Below are 17,483 nucleotides of genomic sequence, written 5' to 3'. Positions count from 1 at the left end.
ATTCCCAACCTGCTTCCCCAGGTCCCAACAGGGAAAGGGGTGTGCCCCAGGTCGCCCAGGGATTCAAGGGCAAGGACAGGGTCAGAGCCCAGGCGCCCCTCACTCAAGTCAGGGCTGGACTGAGCCATCACACACTCTGATGAGACCAAGCGAGGTGAACCGAGGAGATAAACAAAGCTGTTGGGATCCCAGGGCTGGGCCCTCCCCTGAGGGAAGCGAACCGCTCAGCAGCAAAATCCACAGAGTGAAGTTTATTCCCAACAAAGTTCCCCTCCCCCCTCCCCAGCCCAGGACAGAGACAGACAGGCTGGGGCCAAGATGGGGCTCCAGTGCCTGAGGGGCCCCTAAGAAACAGGGAAGGGCCCTGGCCCCCCCAGGCGACACCGAGTCTGGCTCCCCCAGACCAGCTGAGTCCACCGCGCGTCCTGCCCAGCCCTCGGCAGAGGGGAGGGGGCGCTGGCTCCCGGGTAGTTCCAAAGTGGAGTGTGAAAATAGAGAGATATATGTATTTTTATCCGCAGAGGGCAGTCTGGCGTGGCACTCACACCTCCGTCTGGAAGTCACCATCCGGTGGTTCTGTGGGCTCCCAGGCCGCTGCCCGGTGCAGGGCCAGCCGTTCTCGGGGCTTGGGGGGCAGTGAGCCCAGCGTCATAGACTTGAAGGTGCTCCAACTCTGGTGTCGCCGATGTTGGGACAAGCTAGGATGCTCCCCCGGACTGGGCTTCTCCTGTGGAGGGAGCAGGAGGGGCCCATGGAGATGGAGCGATACCTTCTCACCCGCTGCACAGAAGAACAAACTGAGGAGGCCCAGAGAAAGCCAGTGATGCTAGTGATGCACAAAGGTACTAAGCAACCAGGTGCCAAAATAGGGTTCCAATCCTGATCTGCCTGGCTCCAGAGTTGGGGTCCTGACCCCTGTGCTGTGCCCACCCTCCTCAAGACCCCGGAGGAGCCCCCATCAATGCTCCCTATCCCCGTGCAACCCCAGAACTGTTGCTTATGGTGTGGGTAGGCCCTTGGCGGGGGAGGCTGAGTTTGCCCAGGCAGGGGCGGTGGACAGAGCCCACTCACCCCCACCCAGCCCAGGGGGACTTACGCTGGACAGAGTCCGTTCGGTCGCCCCACCCGAGGACACACTCCAGCGCTTCTCCCTCTGTAACGGGGGCCATGGGTCAGGGTCTGACCCCCGGGGCCACTGCACCAGATTGGGCCCTGAGCTTCGGGCAGGGCAGCCACAGGAAGAACCCTCACCTTGGCCGTGGACTGGCTGCGGTAGCGGTCGAAGGTGTGGAACTTCTGGTTAAGCTCGTGGTAGAGTTCCGAGTGCCGTTTCCGGGTGTGCATCACCTTCTGGGAGCCACAGGGCGTCAGAGGCGGTGCCCCCCGGGGCAGCACCGTGAGCCAGCCCCGCACTCAGGGCACTGGGCACCCTGGGTCCCCACTTCCCTGCCTATTGCTGGCCCCTCTGGGACAAGGCCCAGCTCTCTCTTCACCCAGAGCTACAGGATAGGGCAGGGAGGGGGTGTTGGGAGGACCCCACAGGTCAGGCTCTGCAGTGGGGCTTGGGCTAACTTCCAGGGACAACCCCCACCCCCTCACCACACACATACACACAGCACTGACCTCAAAGTCCAGGTCTGAATACCGCAGCTTCTTCCTCTGGAAGGAGCAGCAAGGAGGCCGTGAAGGAGAAGAAAGTTTATTACCACACGCAGGGGCTGCCCACTGCCTGCGCCTAGGAGCTCAGAATCCTTAAAAGGCAGCCCCTGGGGTTGTGGGGAGAGGGGCCGAGGCCTGGGGGACGAGGAGATGAGGAGCCGAGGCACTACCCTGCCACAGGGCTGCAGCTCTCCCCCAGGCCCCCCTGCAATGCACACATGCAGGCAGACGCTCACAGGAGGCACACACTGGCACACTCGCAGACACGCAACCGCACATGGGGCCGATGTCCCCGTACAGACTCCCAGGGGGCAGGGACACGATCCCCACACGGGGCCACAGAGCAGACGCTCCTGCCTCCGTGCCCTGGATCCTACCCCTCTGCCCGTCTTGCCCCTTTCTCGTTGCCAGCCCCGGGCTCCCCTCCCCCCAGAGCCCTCCATTTGTCCAGCAAACACAGGGCGAGGGTTTTTAGTCCTTTTAACCCTGCCTTGCTCCTTTTTCTCAAAAACCAGGCCCCTCCTCCCTGGCCTCCCCACCCCTTCACGGGCCTCTCTGGCCCTCATTTGCCCAAGACCCACCTCCAAGGTCCTAACAAGCCACTCAGTGTCCAGTGCCACCCAAGGAGGAGGCCTTCGAGTCTTAGAATGTTGGCACGGAGCACTCACGAAACCAAGGCCAACTTTCCCCGGTTACATTGGGAAAACTGAGGTCCGGAGAGAAGGGACTTGCCCCAAGGCGCTCAAGGATGCCGCTAAAACACCATCTAGCTCTCCCAAGTCCCAGGCCCGCAGACATGTTCCCCACCACCGGCCTTCAGGGCACCGCTCCCCTGGCTGCCTGCTTTCCTCCACCGGCTTCCCCAGCACTAGGCCCTGCACATCTGCCCTGGACCTCCTCCTGCCCTTCACCACGCACGTGTGTGCTCTCCCTGCTCCCAGCCACGCCTCTATTTCTGGAGGCAGCACACCTCTCCCTTCCCAATGCCCACAGCTGTGCCCAACGGAATTAATTCAGAATCCCCCCACCACAAATCCACTCCTCCACTCTGCCCCCCTGCAGTTACGCACACCAGAACTTGGGATGCCATCCTTGACCCCTAAAGATGCTGCCACATTTATTGCCGCCTCCCACACAAGGAGCCCAATGCTGGCCCCTCCTGTGTGGTCCAACCATGGGCAGGTGTCCACAGACGGAAACCATGATGCTGAGCTCACCCCCATGCCCAATGCCGGTATTGGGTTTTGTCTTTGTTACGCCTTCCTGTTTTGCCATCTGTAACAGGAGCAGGCACCAAATGTTCAAGAAACATTTTGGGAAAAAAATCTAAACTTGTGAAGCTCCTCGATGCTAACTTAACTTCCTTCGTGCGGAGGATGGGGAGCAGGATTCTGAGGCCGAGCATGAGCACCCAACCGTGTCTGAGCCCTGACTCCTGCCCCCTTCCTTACCCACAGCCCCCTCATCCCTCCAACTAAAGTTCTAGAATGTTCCAGAGTTCTATATCACTACCGCCTGCCTGTTCCCAGTGAGTCTGTGCAGGGAGCAGGTCTGAGGAGGCCAGATGGAAAGTGGGGCATCCACAGAAACCACACAGGTGGGCAGAGAGCGGGGCTTACATTTTCTCAGAAAGGGGAGGGTCAGTTGCCACAGGCCGATAGGCTCTGCTGAGGCTGATTTCAGGGATGATGGTCGCAGCGGTCCCCAATCGTCTAGCACTTTCTACCCACCCCACAGAGATAAATGTTTTATATCACTCAATTAGTCCTCGCAACAACTCCATCCACAAAGAAGCTGCTCTGTTATCTCCGCTTTACAAATGAGGAAACTGAGGCTCAGAGATATGAATGCTAAGCGAGATCTACTGAGGCTCAGAGGGAGATTTTGCTCAAGATCTCACTGCTGACCAGAGCGCTCTGATCTGAACCCAGATCTGTGTGACCAGGAAGCCCAGGCTCTCAGGCCCCTTAAAGGAAGACCCATTCTAACCGTTCACCCCCAAGCAGGCACTAAAGCATGTGAGAATGCATCGAACAGGGCACCCTCAGAGCGTGAAGTCCAAGCCCGCTTGAGGCGTTCAGAGGAGCCAGGATTCCCGTGGATTTGCCGTGGGCACTAACAGAGGAAGAGATGCTGCTCTGGGGCGGTTGCTGGCTGTCCCTTCCCGCTGCTGCCTGGGACTTAGTCTCAGGCACCTGGTGGCAGGCCTCCCAGGCCCTACAGCCCCTCACCTCCAAGGAACCCAGCTTCATGGTGGAGCCGGGCACAGTGCGGGGCATGGTCCGGCTGCGCTCTCCCGGCTCGGGCACTTGGCGGGCGCTGGGCGTCGGTGGTGGCGGTTGGAAGGTCATCCCGTAGGGGTTCTGTAGAGACCCATAGGCAGGGCCCAGCCCCAGGCCCGAGTGGTCCACGGATAAGAAGCTGGGGTAGCCTTCGGTATGGGCCAAGGCCTTGGCAGAGCGTCGGGGGGTGCCCTCGGGCCGGGTCCTTGGGGGATCCTCACCCCCTCCACCCCCACCGCCAGGCTGCAGGCTCAGAGTCCTTCGGGGCAGCACCATGTAGTCCCCCTCGGAGCCTGGCTCGCCCGGCCGGAGCCACGTGAGGTCCAGCTGCCGCAGGCTGCCCTCCCCACACATGTACACGGGGTTGGGCTTCTTGGGGGGCGGCGGCTCCCCCAGCCCTGGCGAGGCTGCCATGGGCATCAGGATGTTCCCGGGCAGCGTGGAGAAGCTGAGGCCACCCTCCGGACCCACAAGGCAGGACTTGGGCTCCTCGTCCTCATCCAGGGACAGGCGGGACAGGGTGCCCGTGATGGTGGACGGGTTGCAAGTGTTCACCTCCTTGAACAGAACTGGGGGCAGGAGTGGGAGGGAGGTAAGTTCTGGGGAGGAGGAACCCCAAGATGCCCCTGCCCAGACTGGTCAGGTACCAAGCCCCTGAGCTCAGATAGAGAAGGAAACTGGCGAGATGGCCGGATGATTGATACTCTCTCCCACACCAGAGGAATTAAGAAAACAACTGGCCCACAGACCCACAGCAAGGCAGTGTAAGGAACAAAGCCAAGGACCAACTCCCACAGGTCAGCTCCTGACCTCTAACCCCACAGCCCTGAGGCTGTCACAGGGCCTTGCTCCTCCCCCTCCCTGGGCAGCTCCTCTCCAGGAGACAGAACTGGAAAGGGAACCTGGTAAGAACCCTGGAAATAATACTACACTGTAACAGCTACTATGTGCCAAGCACCCTGGGCACTTGATGTCGCCTAACCCATTTAAGGCTCAGAGAGGAAAACTGTCTGCCCAAAGTTACACAGTAGGTGTGTTCACAGCCTTGAATCCACTAAGGGCTGCCTGGCTCTAAAGCTAAACTCTACAGTCAGACCCCTATCGGGGCCTCCCACAGTGGGGCTGGGGGCCCTCCCTTCTCTGGCCTTCCCCGGGGATCATGCTCAACTCTGTGCCAGCAGACTCACCTGTCTGACAAGCCAGATCCACATCCTTTTCAAAGTCTGACTATAGGCAGAGAGGGACAGAGCAGGTGGGCAGAGAGAGAATCAATGTATCAGGGTGGGGGGGCTCATTCCCCTCCCTACCCACCCAGAGGTGCTACCCAGGGCACACCCAACAGAGCCCCGGGGACCCCAGACATGTCCACTCCAACCCCACTGGACAGGTTTAAAAACTGAACGAGAGAAAGACTTGCCCAATGCCACCCAGTGGTCAGTGGCTGAGTCTGAACCAAACCTGGCCTCTGTCCCCTCCCTGCCATGGATGGAGAAGGTGAGGGGCCTGGAGCAGGGAAATGGGGGTGGGGCGTGCTCAGAACCCACCCTGCCAGGCCTCGTCACTCACCAGGATCTGCAGCTGCCCGTTCTTACATGAGTCAGGGGAGTCCTCGCTCTCATCGGCCCGGCACACGCCCATCTGGCACTTCACCACGTCCTGGACCTGGGGGCAGTGGGTGCCTATGGCCTGAGGCCGCCACAGGGCCCCTGGCCACAGCTGGCTGTGCCTCCCACCCAGCCACCCAGGCACCCAGGCACCCAGGTGGTTTGGAAGGACAGAAGCACATCCAGCCTAGGGGAAGGCTGAGGGGAGCAGGAGGCCAGGAGGCCAGGGACAAGGCTGCCCTGGGCTCTCAGCTTCCACACCCAGGGCTGCCCAGCCGGAGGCCTGGCCGGGGCCTCCATCCTGTCTGTGTGCACGTGGGGAGAAGCGAGCGCACTGGCCTGGCGAGGCGGGTGTGAAAGGGCAGGAGGGGCCCAGCCCACCTCTCGGCGCAGGAAGCAGTGCACGGCCGTGATGACGAAGCCCTGGGCAGAGTTGAAGACAGCAAAGAGGGCCTGGAAGAGCACGGAGCGGCGGTCTGTCATGGCCAGGACGGCGGACATCCAGGTGAGCGCCAGCAGGGGCAGCACCACGCAGGAGCTCCAGAGTGAGGCCCTGAGGACACAGCAGAGGGTCCGTCAGGGTGACACCAGGAAACGGTGAGCTGCGCCAGGCCTGCACTGAGCCCGGGGCCCTGGAGCTGCGCAGGATGGACAGGGCCCCACACGCCAAGGTCTCAGCAATGTCCCACAGCAGAGACGGGCTGAGGAGCTGGGGCCGGAGGAACAGAACAGAGACAGAAAGGAAGAGCTATGGGGCCAGAGCAGGGACCCGGAGACGTGGGAGGGGCAGACACACAGACACGATGGGACTGAGCCACAGCCAGAGGCAGCATCAGGGGACAGAGACGGAGAAGGTGGAACAGGACAGGGGGAGAGGAGGAGAAGGGAGACATTGCTGTGACTTTCAGCTCCAATGAGTACAAAATCACAGCCTGGGCCACCTCCCCAGAGATTCTGGGAGAGGAAGACGAGGACAGGGACAGAGAGAGACGGCAGACACCGTGAGACTGAGGCAGGGGAGACACACAGTCAGAAAGATTAAACAGGCAAAGCCACAGAGGGTGTCACAGAGCACAAATCTTTGGGGAGAAGATGGGGGCCAGGGCCGGTGCAACAAGAGGCTCCCCTCCCTTCAGTTTCCCAAGGAGGGGGCCCCAGGCCCCCAGTGCCTGCTCAGAGGCCTGGGGATAAAAGCCGGGATCAGGGCCAAACCCACACATCCCTCGCCTCCTTGACCGGGAGGGCAGAGGGGAAAAAAGGCAGATGGGCCCTGCATCCAGGCACCAGTGCCAACCGCCCTCTGGGTGCAGGAGGGCAGTGTTGCCCTGCTGGGCCAGGTGCCATACCCAGCCCCCTCTGCCTCATGAACACCCCAGGTGGGAGAGTCAGGCAAGGCGGGGGGACACAGCTCTGGTCAAGGCAGAAAGAGGGGCAGGGGGCCAAGATCTGTCCTTCGAAGAGCGATGGGGAGCTGCTCAGCCTGGTGTGGGGGCAGGCGCCGTGGTCTCCACAGCCCCCGAGGGCAGAGCCAAGACCAAGAGAGGCCTAATCACAGTCATAAGAGCTGCCATTGATTAGCCACCTATTCTCTGCCAGGCCCTACGCGGAACACTTTACATACATTAGTTCACACTGTGATCAAAACAACTCCAATAAACAGCCATGGGGATTATTATCCCAATTTACAGATGAAGAAACTGGAGTGTGCCCAGCTGGGCAGAGAGACCAAGCTGGGATGCAAACCCAGTTTGGCTGCCTCCAAAGCCCAGGCTTCTAACTGCTAGTTCTGACAGCCTGGGTCAGAGAGGCAGCTGGCAGCCCAAGTGACAGCGAGCTCCCTACTCCACGGAGCTTCCCAGAAATGGTGCCAGCCGCCTCCAGAGGCAGTGAGCTCCTGACCCTGGAAATGTGCAAGATAAAGCTGGACCCCGCCGGTCAGGGAGGACGAGACGGGTTCCCGGCCCTGGGCGGGAGGTTGGCCCTGAGGCCCTTGTGGATTTGTGCATGGTTGACATTTTAAGATTCTCAGCTACCAGGGGCAGGGGTATCTCAATGACAGAATTCTCTACCTCCAAGATTCTCTATCTCCCAACTGGTTGAGATTCAATACCTCTAAAATTCTAACTTTCAGATTCTATGACAGACGATAAGGCTCTGATTCACATTCTAACATTCTTAGCTTCCGACTGTCTTATTCTAAGACTCTATCATTCTAATTCTGAGGTTCTATGGCCTCAAAAGTTCTAAGGACTATGAGCTTCTGCAGGTGGAGGTGTAAGGGGGTCTTCAGCTGGGCCTGGATGAAACCTAAGCTGGCAGTAAGCACAGGGATGGGAGCAAAGGGGGGGCACAGGAACCCAGCATTTTCCAGGAAGCACAGACATTCACTCCCGATACCCTCTGCCATCTGGACACCAAGCTTTCCAGGGCACTGGGCTGATATCCCTCCTCCCCCCACCAAGGTCACTGCCCACCCACCTCCCCGCCCCCCGTGGGGCACAACTAACATGGCGTTCCTGGCCGAGGCTGAGCTGAGCAGGGGGCTGGGGACCGCTCCACACGCTGAGCAGGGGAGGAGCAGGCTGGCCCAGGGGCACCGCTCCAACCTCGGGGGCAGCACAGACACGGGAGAAGGGGGGAAACACATGGGAAGTGGGAGGAGAGGGGCAGCGTGAGCCCCAGAGCAGGGTGGGAGGGGAGGGCAGGTGAGAGAGAGAGAGGTGGGTTAGGGTGGGCGAGGGGCTGCAGCTGAGCACTCCGAGCGCCCACCTGGCCTGCACCCTTGACGCGCCAAGGTTAGGGAGCCCCGGTCAGTCGCACGGTCAAGCCCTGACTCCAAGATTGGCCAGAGCCCTCCCTCCCTATCCCACTGCCCACAAGGCCGGGTCACAGAGACGCCCCCTTACCCGGCCCTCTGCTTCTTGGACTTGTCTGAGATGCCATCTCGAGCCATGAGCTTGTTGAAGACGATGATTCCGATGAGCATGTTCACCTGGGGGCCCCGTGGAGTGGGGTGAGGGAGACAGGATCACCAGGTGCCCTCCTGGCAGGGAAAGCCCCAGGTGGGAGCTGGAGTGCAGAGAGGAGTCGACCCCCGGGGCCACCCCCCTCCCGGGACACTGAAGGGGCACATACCAGGACAATGACGGCTGCAGGGCCCACAAAGGCATAGAGCAGGCCACCCTCGAGGGAGAGCCAGCAGCTGGGGGGGGGGGGGACAGGGAGAGAGTATCAGTCACCCAAGCAGGCTCCTCCCCACCCTCAAATGCCATCCCTCAGAGCCTGCTGAGCTGCCAGGCCCACATCAGCAATGAGGCCGAGCCCCAGACAGCGTCAGAGGAGCCACTGGCTCTTGCCAAGCCTCAGTTTCCCCTCTAACAAAAGTGAAGACCATCAAGCCCAGCCCCCTGGGGATCAAACAAGGCAGACCCCTGAACTAGATAGTTCTTAGAGATTAGCCAATCCCAGCACATCTGTTGACAACCAGGGAAACTGAGGCTCTGAGATGGGGAAGGATTTGCCCAAAGCCCCACAGCGGGTGTGGGCCAGAGGTATAGCCTGAAAAGGCCGGAGGCCCCGTCTGGGGCCCTAACAGGTTCAGTAACGCCCTCTGCCCACTATGGGAGGCCCACGTACTAGCTGGATGTACCGTATCCTTTGGTGCGGGTAAAGCCGACAGACACAGCCACCACCAGGGCAGGCAGACCTGGGGGAGAAGAGGAGCCAGATTGAGCCGGCTAGTCCTCAGGGACCTCTCGTGCTCCCAGACCCAGCCCAGGTGTCTCTTGTGCCCACAGAAAGGGGCCGTGGCCGAAGCTGAACCTATCTTGCCGCCCCTGCCCCCAACGCCCATCGGCAGAGTCCAGCACGGGCCCTGCTCACCCCAGCCCAGGCAGAGAAAGCGCTTGCGAACAAGGCGGGTGCGCATCCGTCCAATGACGGCCAAGTAGGACTGCCAAGCCTCAGTGAGCACCCAGCAAAAGGAGGAGAGGAAGAAGAAGTGCAGGAAGGCGGCTGTCATGGTGCACACACCCTACAAGGAGAGGAAAAGGAGGGAGTGGCCCTGAGCAGCAGCCAGGGTGGGAGGCGCCAGGCTTCCCACGCCCCGCGCTGGGCTGCCATAGCTGCCCACCCGAGCTCCGCCCCCCACAGAGCCCTGCCAGGCACCCCCGTCTTCCTGCACCCACACACAGCACGACACAGGCCTGGTGACATGCACACAGCATTCAGCATCCGAGAGGCGGTCGGGCAGGCTGCCCACACACAGATGGGGCTGGCAGGGAGGGGGACAGACAGGAGCACCTGCCCCGTCATGGCCGGGTGGGCCCCACACCTGGCACGCACAGTGCTGGCCCTGTGCAGAGAAGGCTGAGGGGGGCATAAGGGACAGCCAGCCCAGGTCATCCACAGGCAGATGGCACAAAAGGCCTTGCTGAGGCTCTTCCATGTCCAGAGACACGAGAAGGCTCAGGCTCCACAAATGCCACCCGCCCACACACGTGCACACAGGCGCCTGACTCACGTAGACATTCACAGATGTACACAGACATCACTCGAGTACACACCCCCCTCCTCTCCAACGCCGGCACGTATGCTCACACACAATTTCCCACACCCTCACCCAACACACAGCTGGAGTGTATAACAACATCCATCACTGCGGTGCATACACACAAAAACGCACGCGCCATCACCTGCAAACACTCCCTGCCCTCGCCCCCTTCACCCCGCGCGCACTCCCTGATACCCCTGAGCCTGCACCTGCCTTGCTCAGCACCCGCGACTGGCCCACCAGGATCAGGATGTTAGACGCCAGGATGGACAGGCAGAAATTGAGCAAGATGATGGAGCGTTCAGATTTTATAAACCTGAGGGGACAGCAGGCAGAGACAGAGGAGCTGGCTGTCCCGGCCCAGCCTGGGATGACTGGTCACCTCCCACGCCATCTTCCCGGCATCCCACCTACCTCCAGAAGGCAGCGTAGATGGCAAGCAGGGTGAGCAGCGCCATGCAGGACACAGCACAGCCAATCACCAGGGGGACCGAGGGGGAGCCCGCCAGCTCCAGGGTCTGGGGAAGATGATCAGAGGTTCAGATGGGTCACCGGCAGTGGCAGGGCTGCCCTCCACCCCCCCACTCCCTGTCTGGTAGAGACCGGCTCCTGTGCCGTTGTCACAGCCACACACAGAAGGGGACTCACCACTGTCCTCACAGGTACACAGAGCAGACCCAGTCCCATACGTGGAGGCGTGTTTATGCTCAGTCACCCACACTCTTGCGCATTCAACCAGATACGCACATGTGTGTAACACTCACAAATGCCCACCGCCACACCCCCAGGCACAACTCATCACTGTGAGCACCATCCCAAGGGCACAGACTTCCATGGGCAGTCCCAGAAGTACAGCTGCTCAGACACACTTGTGGGGTCACCAGGTCCCTTCCGACAATGTCACAGGTGGCCACTGGCAGCCCAGGCGCCTCCTCCCGGCCCAGCCCAGGCACCCCCGACTCACCAGGTCCTTGGGCGGCTGGGCCAGCACGGCAAAGGTGGACAGGTGCTGGCACTGGCAGCGGGTGTGGGCTGCCTGGGTCTCCAGGGTCTGGCAGCTCTCGGTGTCCCAGTCCCCTGAGCTGGCATCTCTTAGGTGGGGGGAGAGGCGGAATGAGCCCCAGCCCAGCTTCATGGCCCCACCCCCAGCACTGGCCTCTGCCCAAAGCGGTGACTCCAGGGCAAGGCCACATCCGAAAGGCAGGCCGTGGAGAGCCCTTCACCCCTTAGGCCAAGGATGGCACCAAGGAGCCCTCTGGCCTGCCACACAGAGCCCCTGCCCAACTCACGCTCTGGAGTAATCCCAGCTGGCGCAGTGGGGATCTGTGGTGCCCTGGGGAGCAGAAGACATGAGTGCAGGGTGGGCCGGGGGGCTCACCACCCTGACCACCACCCGCCCTGCCACGCCAGCCCCATAGGCCAGAGGGTCAGCCTGCCATTGTGCACACCAGCTCCCCCTCAGATGGGCCTTTGGCCGCCCACCTTGGGGTCTTCCCAGGGTCCTGCCGAGCCCCCACTCACATTAATGATGTAGGAGAGCTCCACTGTGATGAGGGGCTCAGCTGGTGGCTGTGTAGGGGGCCGTACAGTCACTGTCATCACCCGGGATGTGACGGCTAGTGGGGGCCTGGGGACAGGTTCTGAGGTCAGCTCCTGCCAGCGGGTGCCCAGGCCCAGTCAGGAACCCCGAAGGTGCTTTGGATGGGGGGAGGGGGCTACCAGGGGTCAAGTCCAGGGAGAGGCCTAGAGCTCAGGGGGGCCCAGGATTTCGGGTGAGATCTGGGGCTCAGTCCAACACCCCCTGAACCGCAGGGAAGCCTCTGGGAGCCTCATAGACATCTTTGAGAAGCACCTGTATGCAGAGCCAGGCGAGGGGTCCCTGAGGCTGCAGGAGGGTGCAGCTGGATCTCTCTGTGGCCGGCACAGGCTCGGTCCGCCTTCTCTCTCCTGGAACTGCCTGGTCCCTCAAAAGCCCCCTCCACCCTTCCCAGGGACTCACCTGGGGGGCGGCAGGATGAGGCCCAGGGTGCGGTAGAGCACAGCACCAATCACAAAGTAGGAGGAGGAATCCTCGGGGTCTGCCGGGAGGAGGCGCTGATGGGAGTAGCCTGGACCAGGGGGCACTGTTCCTGGGCCCCTGCCCCTGGCAGGGCTGCTGGAAGCTGCAGAGGCAGCTGGCTTCCCTGGGGAGGAGAGGCTGAGCACCTCCTTGGGCAGGAAGAGGCGGTCCTCCGAGTGCCGCACCCAGTCCTTCATGCCCCTGCGGCCCCGCATGGGGAATGTGATGTCGCTGGACACTGCCGAGACCGGCTCTCGCTGAATGCTGATCACTGCAGGGGGACGGGGCAGGGGACAGCAGAGACAGACAGACGCATAGAGGGCAGACACAAAGGAGAGAGACATGTGGGGGACACACACCAGGAAAGCAGATGCAGACACCAAGATCGGTACCAACCCAGAGGTGCAGAGACCCACACACAGAGAAACACAACACAGAGACGAAGGAGGGGAAGGAACATGGAGAGAAAGATACAAATAAGGAGTTAAATACGGAAGAGACAGGGCCCCAAGAGAGGGAGGGACAGGAGCAGCCTCAGAAACCATCCCCCCTCCACGGGGGCCTGGGTTCCACAGCCAGCACCCTCCCCCCACCAGCTTCCTGTACCCAAGTTGTCCGTGACGATCAAGGAGCTCTGAAAGGCCTTGAGCGCATCGCCCACCAGGTGAATGAAGTCCTCCACCACCCGGAGCAGGTGCACAGAGCCAGGGGACACCTGGGGACAGGAGGTAGGTAAGGGTCCAAGACGGAGGTGAGCCATGGGGCAGGAAACCTAGCAGCCTAGCCCCTCACCTGCTGAGCATCATCCCACTTGTCCTTGTTTTCCGCGTCCACCATGAAGCTCACCACCTGGAAGAAGCGCTGGGGGGCGAGCAGTGAGTGTCAGGAAGCCCCAGGGCCAACAGCGTCCCTGTCACAGCCACACTTCCACCCCCAGCAGAGTGCCATTGGGGCCCAGACTCGTTCAGTCCAGCGGTCCCACTCCCTCAGTCCCCCTTCCCTCCGGCCAGGCAGGGGGGTACCTGCACGTCATCAGCTGAGGGCACGTAGGTGGCCCTCTTGAAGGTGTCAGTGACGTTCCTCAGAATGTCCACCGAGAAGAGCAGGTCTCCGCTGTAGTAGGTGCGCCGGGCCAGCAGCTCCTGCAGGCTGCGCACCACCTGCGACATGCCCTCCCCCGCCAGCATGCGCTGCCCCTTGGCCAGGTGCTCCCGAAGCTGCAGGTGACAGGCGGGCTGCTGGCATCGGAGTGTGGGGAGCTGGGACCACCTCGGGCCCATCCCACTCCAGGCCGCCCACTGTTTGCATTGGGAGGAAAGAGACGCGGGTGGGAGGGGAGAGTGGGGGGGGGGGCAGAGATGCTCAAAGGAACTCATGGAGAGACAGAGTTGGAGAAAGAGACCCATAGAGAGAATCTCTGAAGATACTTTTAAAAGGCTAAAAGAGAAATAGCTAGTGAAGGAAGGTGCTCAGATGTAAATATAAAGATGATAAGTGTGATACAGGATAGGGTATCCCCCATCCCAAAAAGGGTCAGGCGCACTCTGGACTGTAGCTCATTATATTCATTCATTCTCTCTCTCTCTCTCTCTCTCTCTCTCTCTCTCTCTCATACAAGTTCCAAACGCAAGCACACAACTAATACCAATTATACTCAGACAAGCAAGTACACACAGGCCACATTCTCAGACAAGCAAGTACACACAGGCCACATTCACTGACAACATTCTTACCCCGAGACAGGCCCTAAGTTGGGCACTGGGGAGGAGCTCCCAGTCTAGCAGGACAGCACTCATTACACTTAATGACTGAAGAGCATTCATTACACTTAATGACTGAAAAGCTGAAGAGCATTCATTACACTTAATGACTGAAGAGCTGAAGGAACAGAGGTAGGCACCAGGGATAAGGGAACACTCCTGAGAGTTAGGCCTTGAGATATGAGTAGGAGTCTGCCAGACGAGGAGAGGCAGAGCCAGGCAGAAGTGAGCACAGCGTATATGTGCCAAGGCACATGGGCACGTGTGAGAATGAAACTCCCTCCGCCCCCTACCAGCGTCTGGGGTAGATCTCGTGCGGCCCCAGCCCAGCAGGGAACACTCACTGACAGATACAGGTAGCGGTACTCGTGGGAGATGCAGCGGGCAAAGCTGGGCAGCCCCCAGTATGCCACACCCTGGGCACTGAGGAGACAGCGGCGGCTGGCAGACCCTGCAGGGGACAGGACAGAGGGCTGGGTGTGGGAGCTGAGCTCTCACCCACTTCATTCTGCACCTCAGGATGATCCCAGAAGCTGGAATCCCAGAAGGGCGCAGCAAGAGTGACAGGGGTGGGGGCCTGAGGGGGAGCCCCTGCCCCTCACCTGAGGCATTGGGGGGACACTTGTTGTAGATGATCTCGCCAGCAGCCGCCTTCTTCCACGTCATCAGCATCACGTACTCGTCCCTGCACATCTCATGGAAGGCTGTGGGTACAGGGACGGGGCTCAGCCAGGCCCACAGGCGTGTTCCCCAGCCCCCAGGGTCCTGCGAGCAATACCTGGGCACCTCTTCTCACTGCAGGGCTTCACCTCCTCTCCGGTGCCCTCGCAGGGATAGCCCTGCGCGCCCGTGGCCTGGCACATGCGGAAGCGACGCTGCCAGCCTGTGTCACACGTCTTGGAGCACAGGCTCCACGAGTTCCACGGCCCCCACTTGCCATCTGTGGCTATAGGAGAGGGGGGGGCATTGAACGGCCTCGGGTGCCTCCAGGGCCGGAATGGCCACCTGCCACCCTTGCAAGCACTCACCGGGACACTCGAGGCTGCCGCACTCGCGGGTGTCAGTGAGGGCCCCCGTGCACGTGGCCCAGGCTGGACCCGCCACACTGCACTTCCGGCTGCGCTGCTGGGTCCCGTTGGCACAGGATGTGGAGCACGGGCTCCAGGGACCCCATTCTAGCCACTGACCTTCCACTGCATGGGGAGACACAAGCAGGGGTGGCCGTTGAGCGAGGGGTGTGGGCACTGGTGGGGGCCTGCTAAACATTGGTACTAGAGTCAGGCCAAACCCACCAGAGAGGGAGGATGAAGAGGGGGGAGCGGAGGGTGAAAGGGGGCTGGAGTGAGCAGGTGGTGCCTGGGCCGGGTACCGCCTGCTTGTCACCAGCTCCAGGGACTCAAGGCACCTCTCCACTCAGCATGAGGCACGCATTCTCTTTTGGCTGGGGAAACGGGTCACCTTTGATTGATCTTTCTCTAACTTAGGCCCAGCTTCGTGTCCTTTCACAGCCCAGGAGGCCATGAGCACCAAAGCGCTATGAACAGCAAGGGTAGCCCAGGGCTTGGGGGAAGGGCACTGGCAAGCAGACCCCCTTGGATGGGGTCACCCTATGCCAATTCCAACTGGGTTGGGCCAGGTCACCTCCCCCCGCTGACAGTCTCCCCATGCTTGGTCATGGGGCCCCCAGAGGCAGGGCACGGGACGTGACTGCCTCCTCTGAGCCTCCCGACCCCAACCCCCACCCGGCTGGGCAGCGCCCGCCTGGAAGCCCCTGGGCGCTACTGACCCGGGCAGGCAGCCATACTGCAGAGCTTAGTCTGCAGCTCAGGACCCTCGCAGGCCTTGCCGCCGTGCTGGGGGGGCACGCAGGTCCGCATCCGGCTCCGGGACCCCCGCCCGCAGCTGCGGGAGCACAGGCTCCAGGACCCCCACTCCTCCCACACGCCGTGCACTGCAAGGAAGCACGTGGCTGGGGGCTAGGCTGCACCTTGGCCCCGCCCACTGCCCATCCACCCACCAATCAGGAGCTCCGGCAGTTCTGCGACCACTCCTCATTGGCTCTGTCCTGGGCCCCACCCTTGGGGGGGCGGGAGGTGTGGATAACAACAGTTTATAGTCCCAACTCACACAGGACACCCAGACAGGAGCCTAGGATCCGCCAGAAGGGGAGGAGGGGGTCCTCTCCTGGGAGCACAGGGAAGACCAGGAAAAGACTCAAGATCTACACGCACCCCTACCCTACTGTACCCCTCCCCACCCCTCCCCACCCCCCAGACCCAGACCCAGAGCAAGAAGCCAACACAGCAGGCCTGGAGCAGAAGTGCCCCTCTGGCCCCAAGCGCATGGACACACAAATAGACGTGAACCTCTACGTGGACACAGACACAAGAGCTCACTCCAGAACACAGCTTTGCCCCAGCCCTTTGCAAGCTCTGCCACACCCCCAGGTAACAAAGCCCCCTTCCCAGGTAGCCCTACTTTAATCCCACAGCCAGGAGCTAGCCAGGCCGAGGCACCACTGCACTCCCTCCGGGCGTGAGGAGCAGGACTGCGGCAGCGGCCCCAGCCCAGGACTCCCCTCCCCGCAGGCACATGCACACTCTCAGCTCCATGCTGAACTGGAGGCTTCGGGGGCCACAGGAGGCTCCCTGGGGAGCGGGGTGGGGAATCAGAGGAGGGAAGGGATGATCAGGGAAGGTTTCTTTCTTTCTTTCTTTTTTTTAAGGTCATTTGTCTTAGATCATGAATGACAGGCTGAATTTTAATAGTCCTGGTGGGAAGGGTGGGGAACAGGACGAGAATAAGGAAATACAGGGCAGTGGGAAAGTGCAGGGTGCTGGTGTGGTCAGAGCACAGGGAACACGAAGGTCAAGGTGGGTAACAAGATAAGCTGATTACCAGGCCCCAGGCATCTGGGGAGTGATGTGCCCAGAACCCAGCCCACTGGTGTGGGCCTTGGTCTGATGCATCTGTGTCCCCAGGGCCCTGGGTGGGGCTGGGCACAGCGTGGGGGACAGTCAGATTTGCTGAATGAAAGGAAGAGTAACCTGCCCAAGTCCCAGGGGGGCCCTCACCCTGCGGGCGGACCGGGCGGGGAGGATGGGCGTACCTGGGCAAGTGGCTGAATTGTTGCAGGGCCGGGTCTCCCGCAGAGGCCCGCTGCACAGGGTCCCATAGGGGGAGGACACACAGGAGCGGGTCCGCACCTGCAGACCCTGCCCACACGTCAGGGAACACACGCTCCACGGGGACCATTCCTCAGCCGCTGGGTCACCTACGAGAGAGGGGCAGCGTCGGCGGCGGGGGCACCTTCCAAGCATCCAGGCTCATAGGAATCCTCCTACCCTGACCCCACGTGGCAAGCCCTTCAGGAGGCAACCCAGCCCTGCCCACAGGCCTCACGTGGCAGTACGGTGCGACTGAGCTCCGGAACATAGACACAGACGGGCACATGCCAAGCACACATGCCACCAGATGCCACACAGTCGGGCCCCCGCCGCAGAGGAAGGGAGGCGGGCCCGAGTTACCTGTCTGTGCCAGGTATACCCCAGGCTCATCTGCAGACCT

General features: G+C 61.3%; 1 protein-coding gene across 1 annotated transcript in view; it reads right to left on the bottom strand.

The window, feature by feature from the left end:
• Positions 1-236: 236 nt before the first annotated feature.
• ADGRB2 (adhesion G protein-coupled receptor B2) overlaps positions 237-17,483 on the bottom strand; it is a 29,340-nt gene continuing 12,093 nt past the window's right edge. Inside the window, exons 3-31 of the mRNA XM_023758475.1 lie at positions 17,444-17,481; positions 17,026-17,190; positions 15,703-15,867; positions 14,945-15,109; positions 14,695-14,862; positions 14,519-14,620; positions 14,261-14,367; positions 13,179-13,373; positions 12,949-13,017; positions 12,763-12,871; positions 12,097-12,427; positions 11,619-11,724; positions 11,387-11,430; positions 11,062-11,188; positions 10,512-10,615; positions 10,311-10,413; positions 9,428-9,578; positions 9,182-9,251; positions 8,681-8,747; positions 8,452-8,537; positions 8,053-8,151; positions 5,927-6,098; positions 5,508-5,603; positions 5,129-5,168; positions 3,891-4,510; positions 1,624-1,659; positions 1,252-1,347; positions 1,097-1,153; positions 237-727 (exon numbers count right to left, since the gene is read on the bottom strand). Of these exons, the coding sequence (XP_023614243.1) occupies positions 542-727; positions 1,097-1,153; positions 1,252-1,347; positions 1,624-1,659; positions 3,891-4,510; positions 5,129-5,168; positions 5,508-5,603; positions 5,927-6,098; positions 8,053-8,151; positions 8,452-8,537; positions 8,681-8,747; positions 9,182-9,251; positions 9,428-9,578; positions 10,311-10,413; positions 10,512-10,615; positions 11,062-11,188; positions 11,387-11,430; positions 11,619-11,724; positions 12,097-12,427; positions 12,763-12,871; positions 12,949-13,017; positions 13,179-13,373; positions 14,261-14,367; positions 14,519-14,620; positions 14,695-14,862; positions 14,945-15,109; positions 15,703-15,867; positions 17,026-17,190; positions 17,444-17,481 (3,874 nt within the window). The 3' untranslated portion in view covers positions 237-541. The remainder of the gene's footprint in view (positions 728-1,096; positions 1,154-1,251; positions 1,348-1,623; positions 1,660-3,890; positions 4,511-5,128; positions 5,169-5,507; positions 5,604-5,926; positions 6,099-8,052; positions 8,152-8,451; positions 8,538-8,680; positions 8,748-9,181; positions 9,252-9,427; positions 9,579-10,310; positions 10,414-10,511; positions 10,616-11,061; positions 11,189-11,386; positions 11,431-11,618; positions 11,725-12,096; positions 12,428-12,762; positions 12,872-12,948; positions 13,018-13,178; positions 13,374-14,260; positions 14,368-14,518; positions 14,621-14,694; positions 14,863-14,944; positions 15,110-15,702; positions 15,868-17,025; positions 17,191-17,443; positions 17,482-17,483) is intronic.

The sequence above is a fragment of the Myotis lucifugus genome, unplaced genomic scaffold (assembly GCF_000147115.1).
Source record: "Myotis lucifugus unplaced genomic scaffold, Myoluc2.0 scaffold_131, whole genome shotgun sequence".
Taxonomy (NCBI): Eukaryota; Metazoa; Chordata; class Mammalia; order Chiroptera; family Vespertilionidae; genus Myotis; species Myotis lucifugus.
Note: the sequence above shows the minus strand (reverse complement) of the source record. Positions and strands in the feature narration are given on the sequence as shown.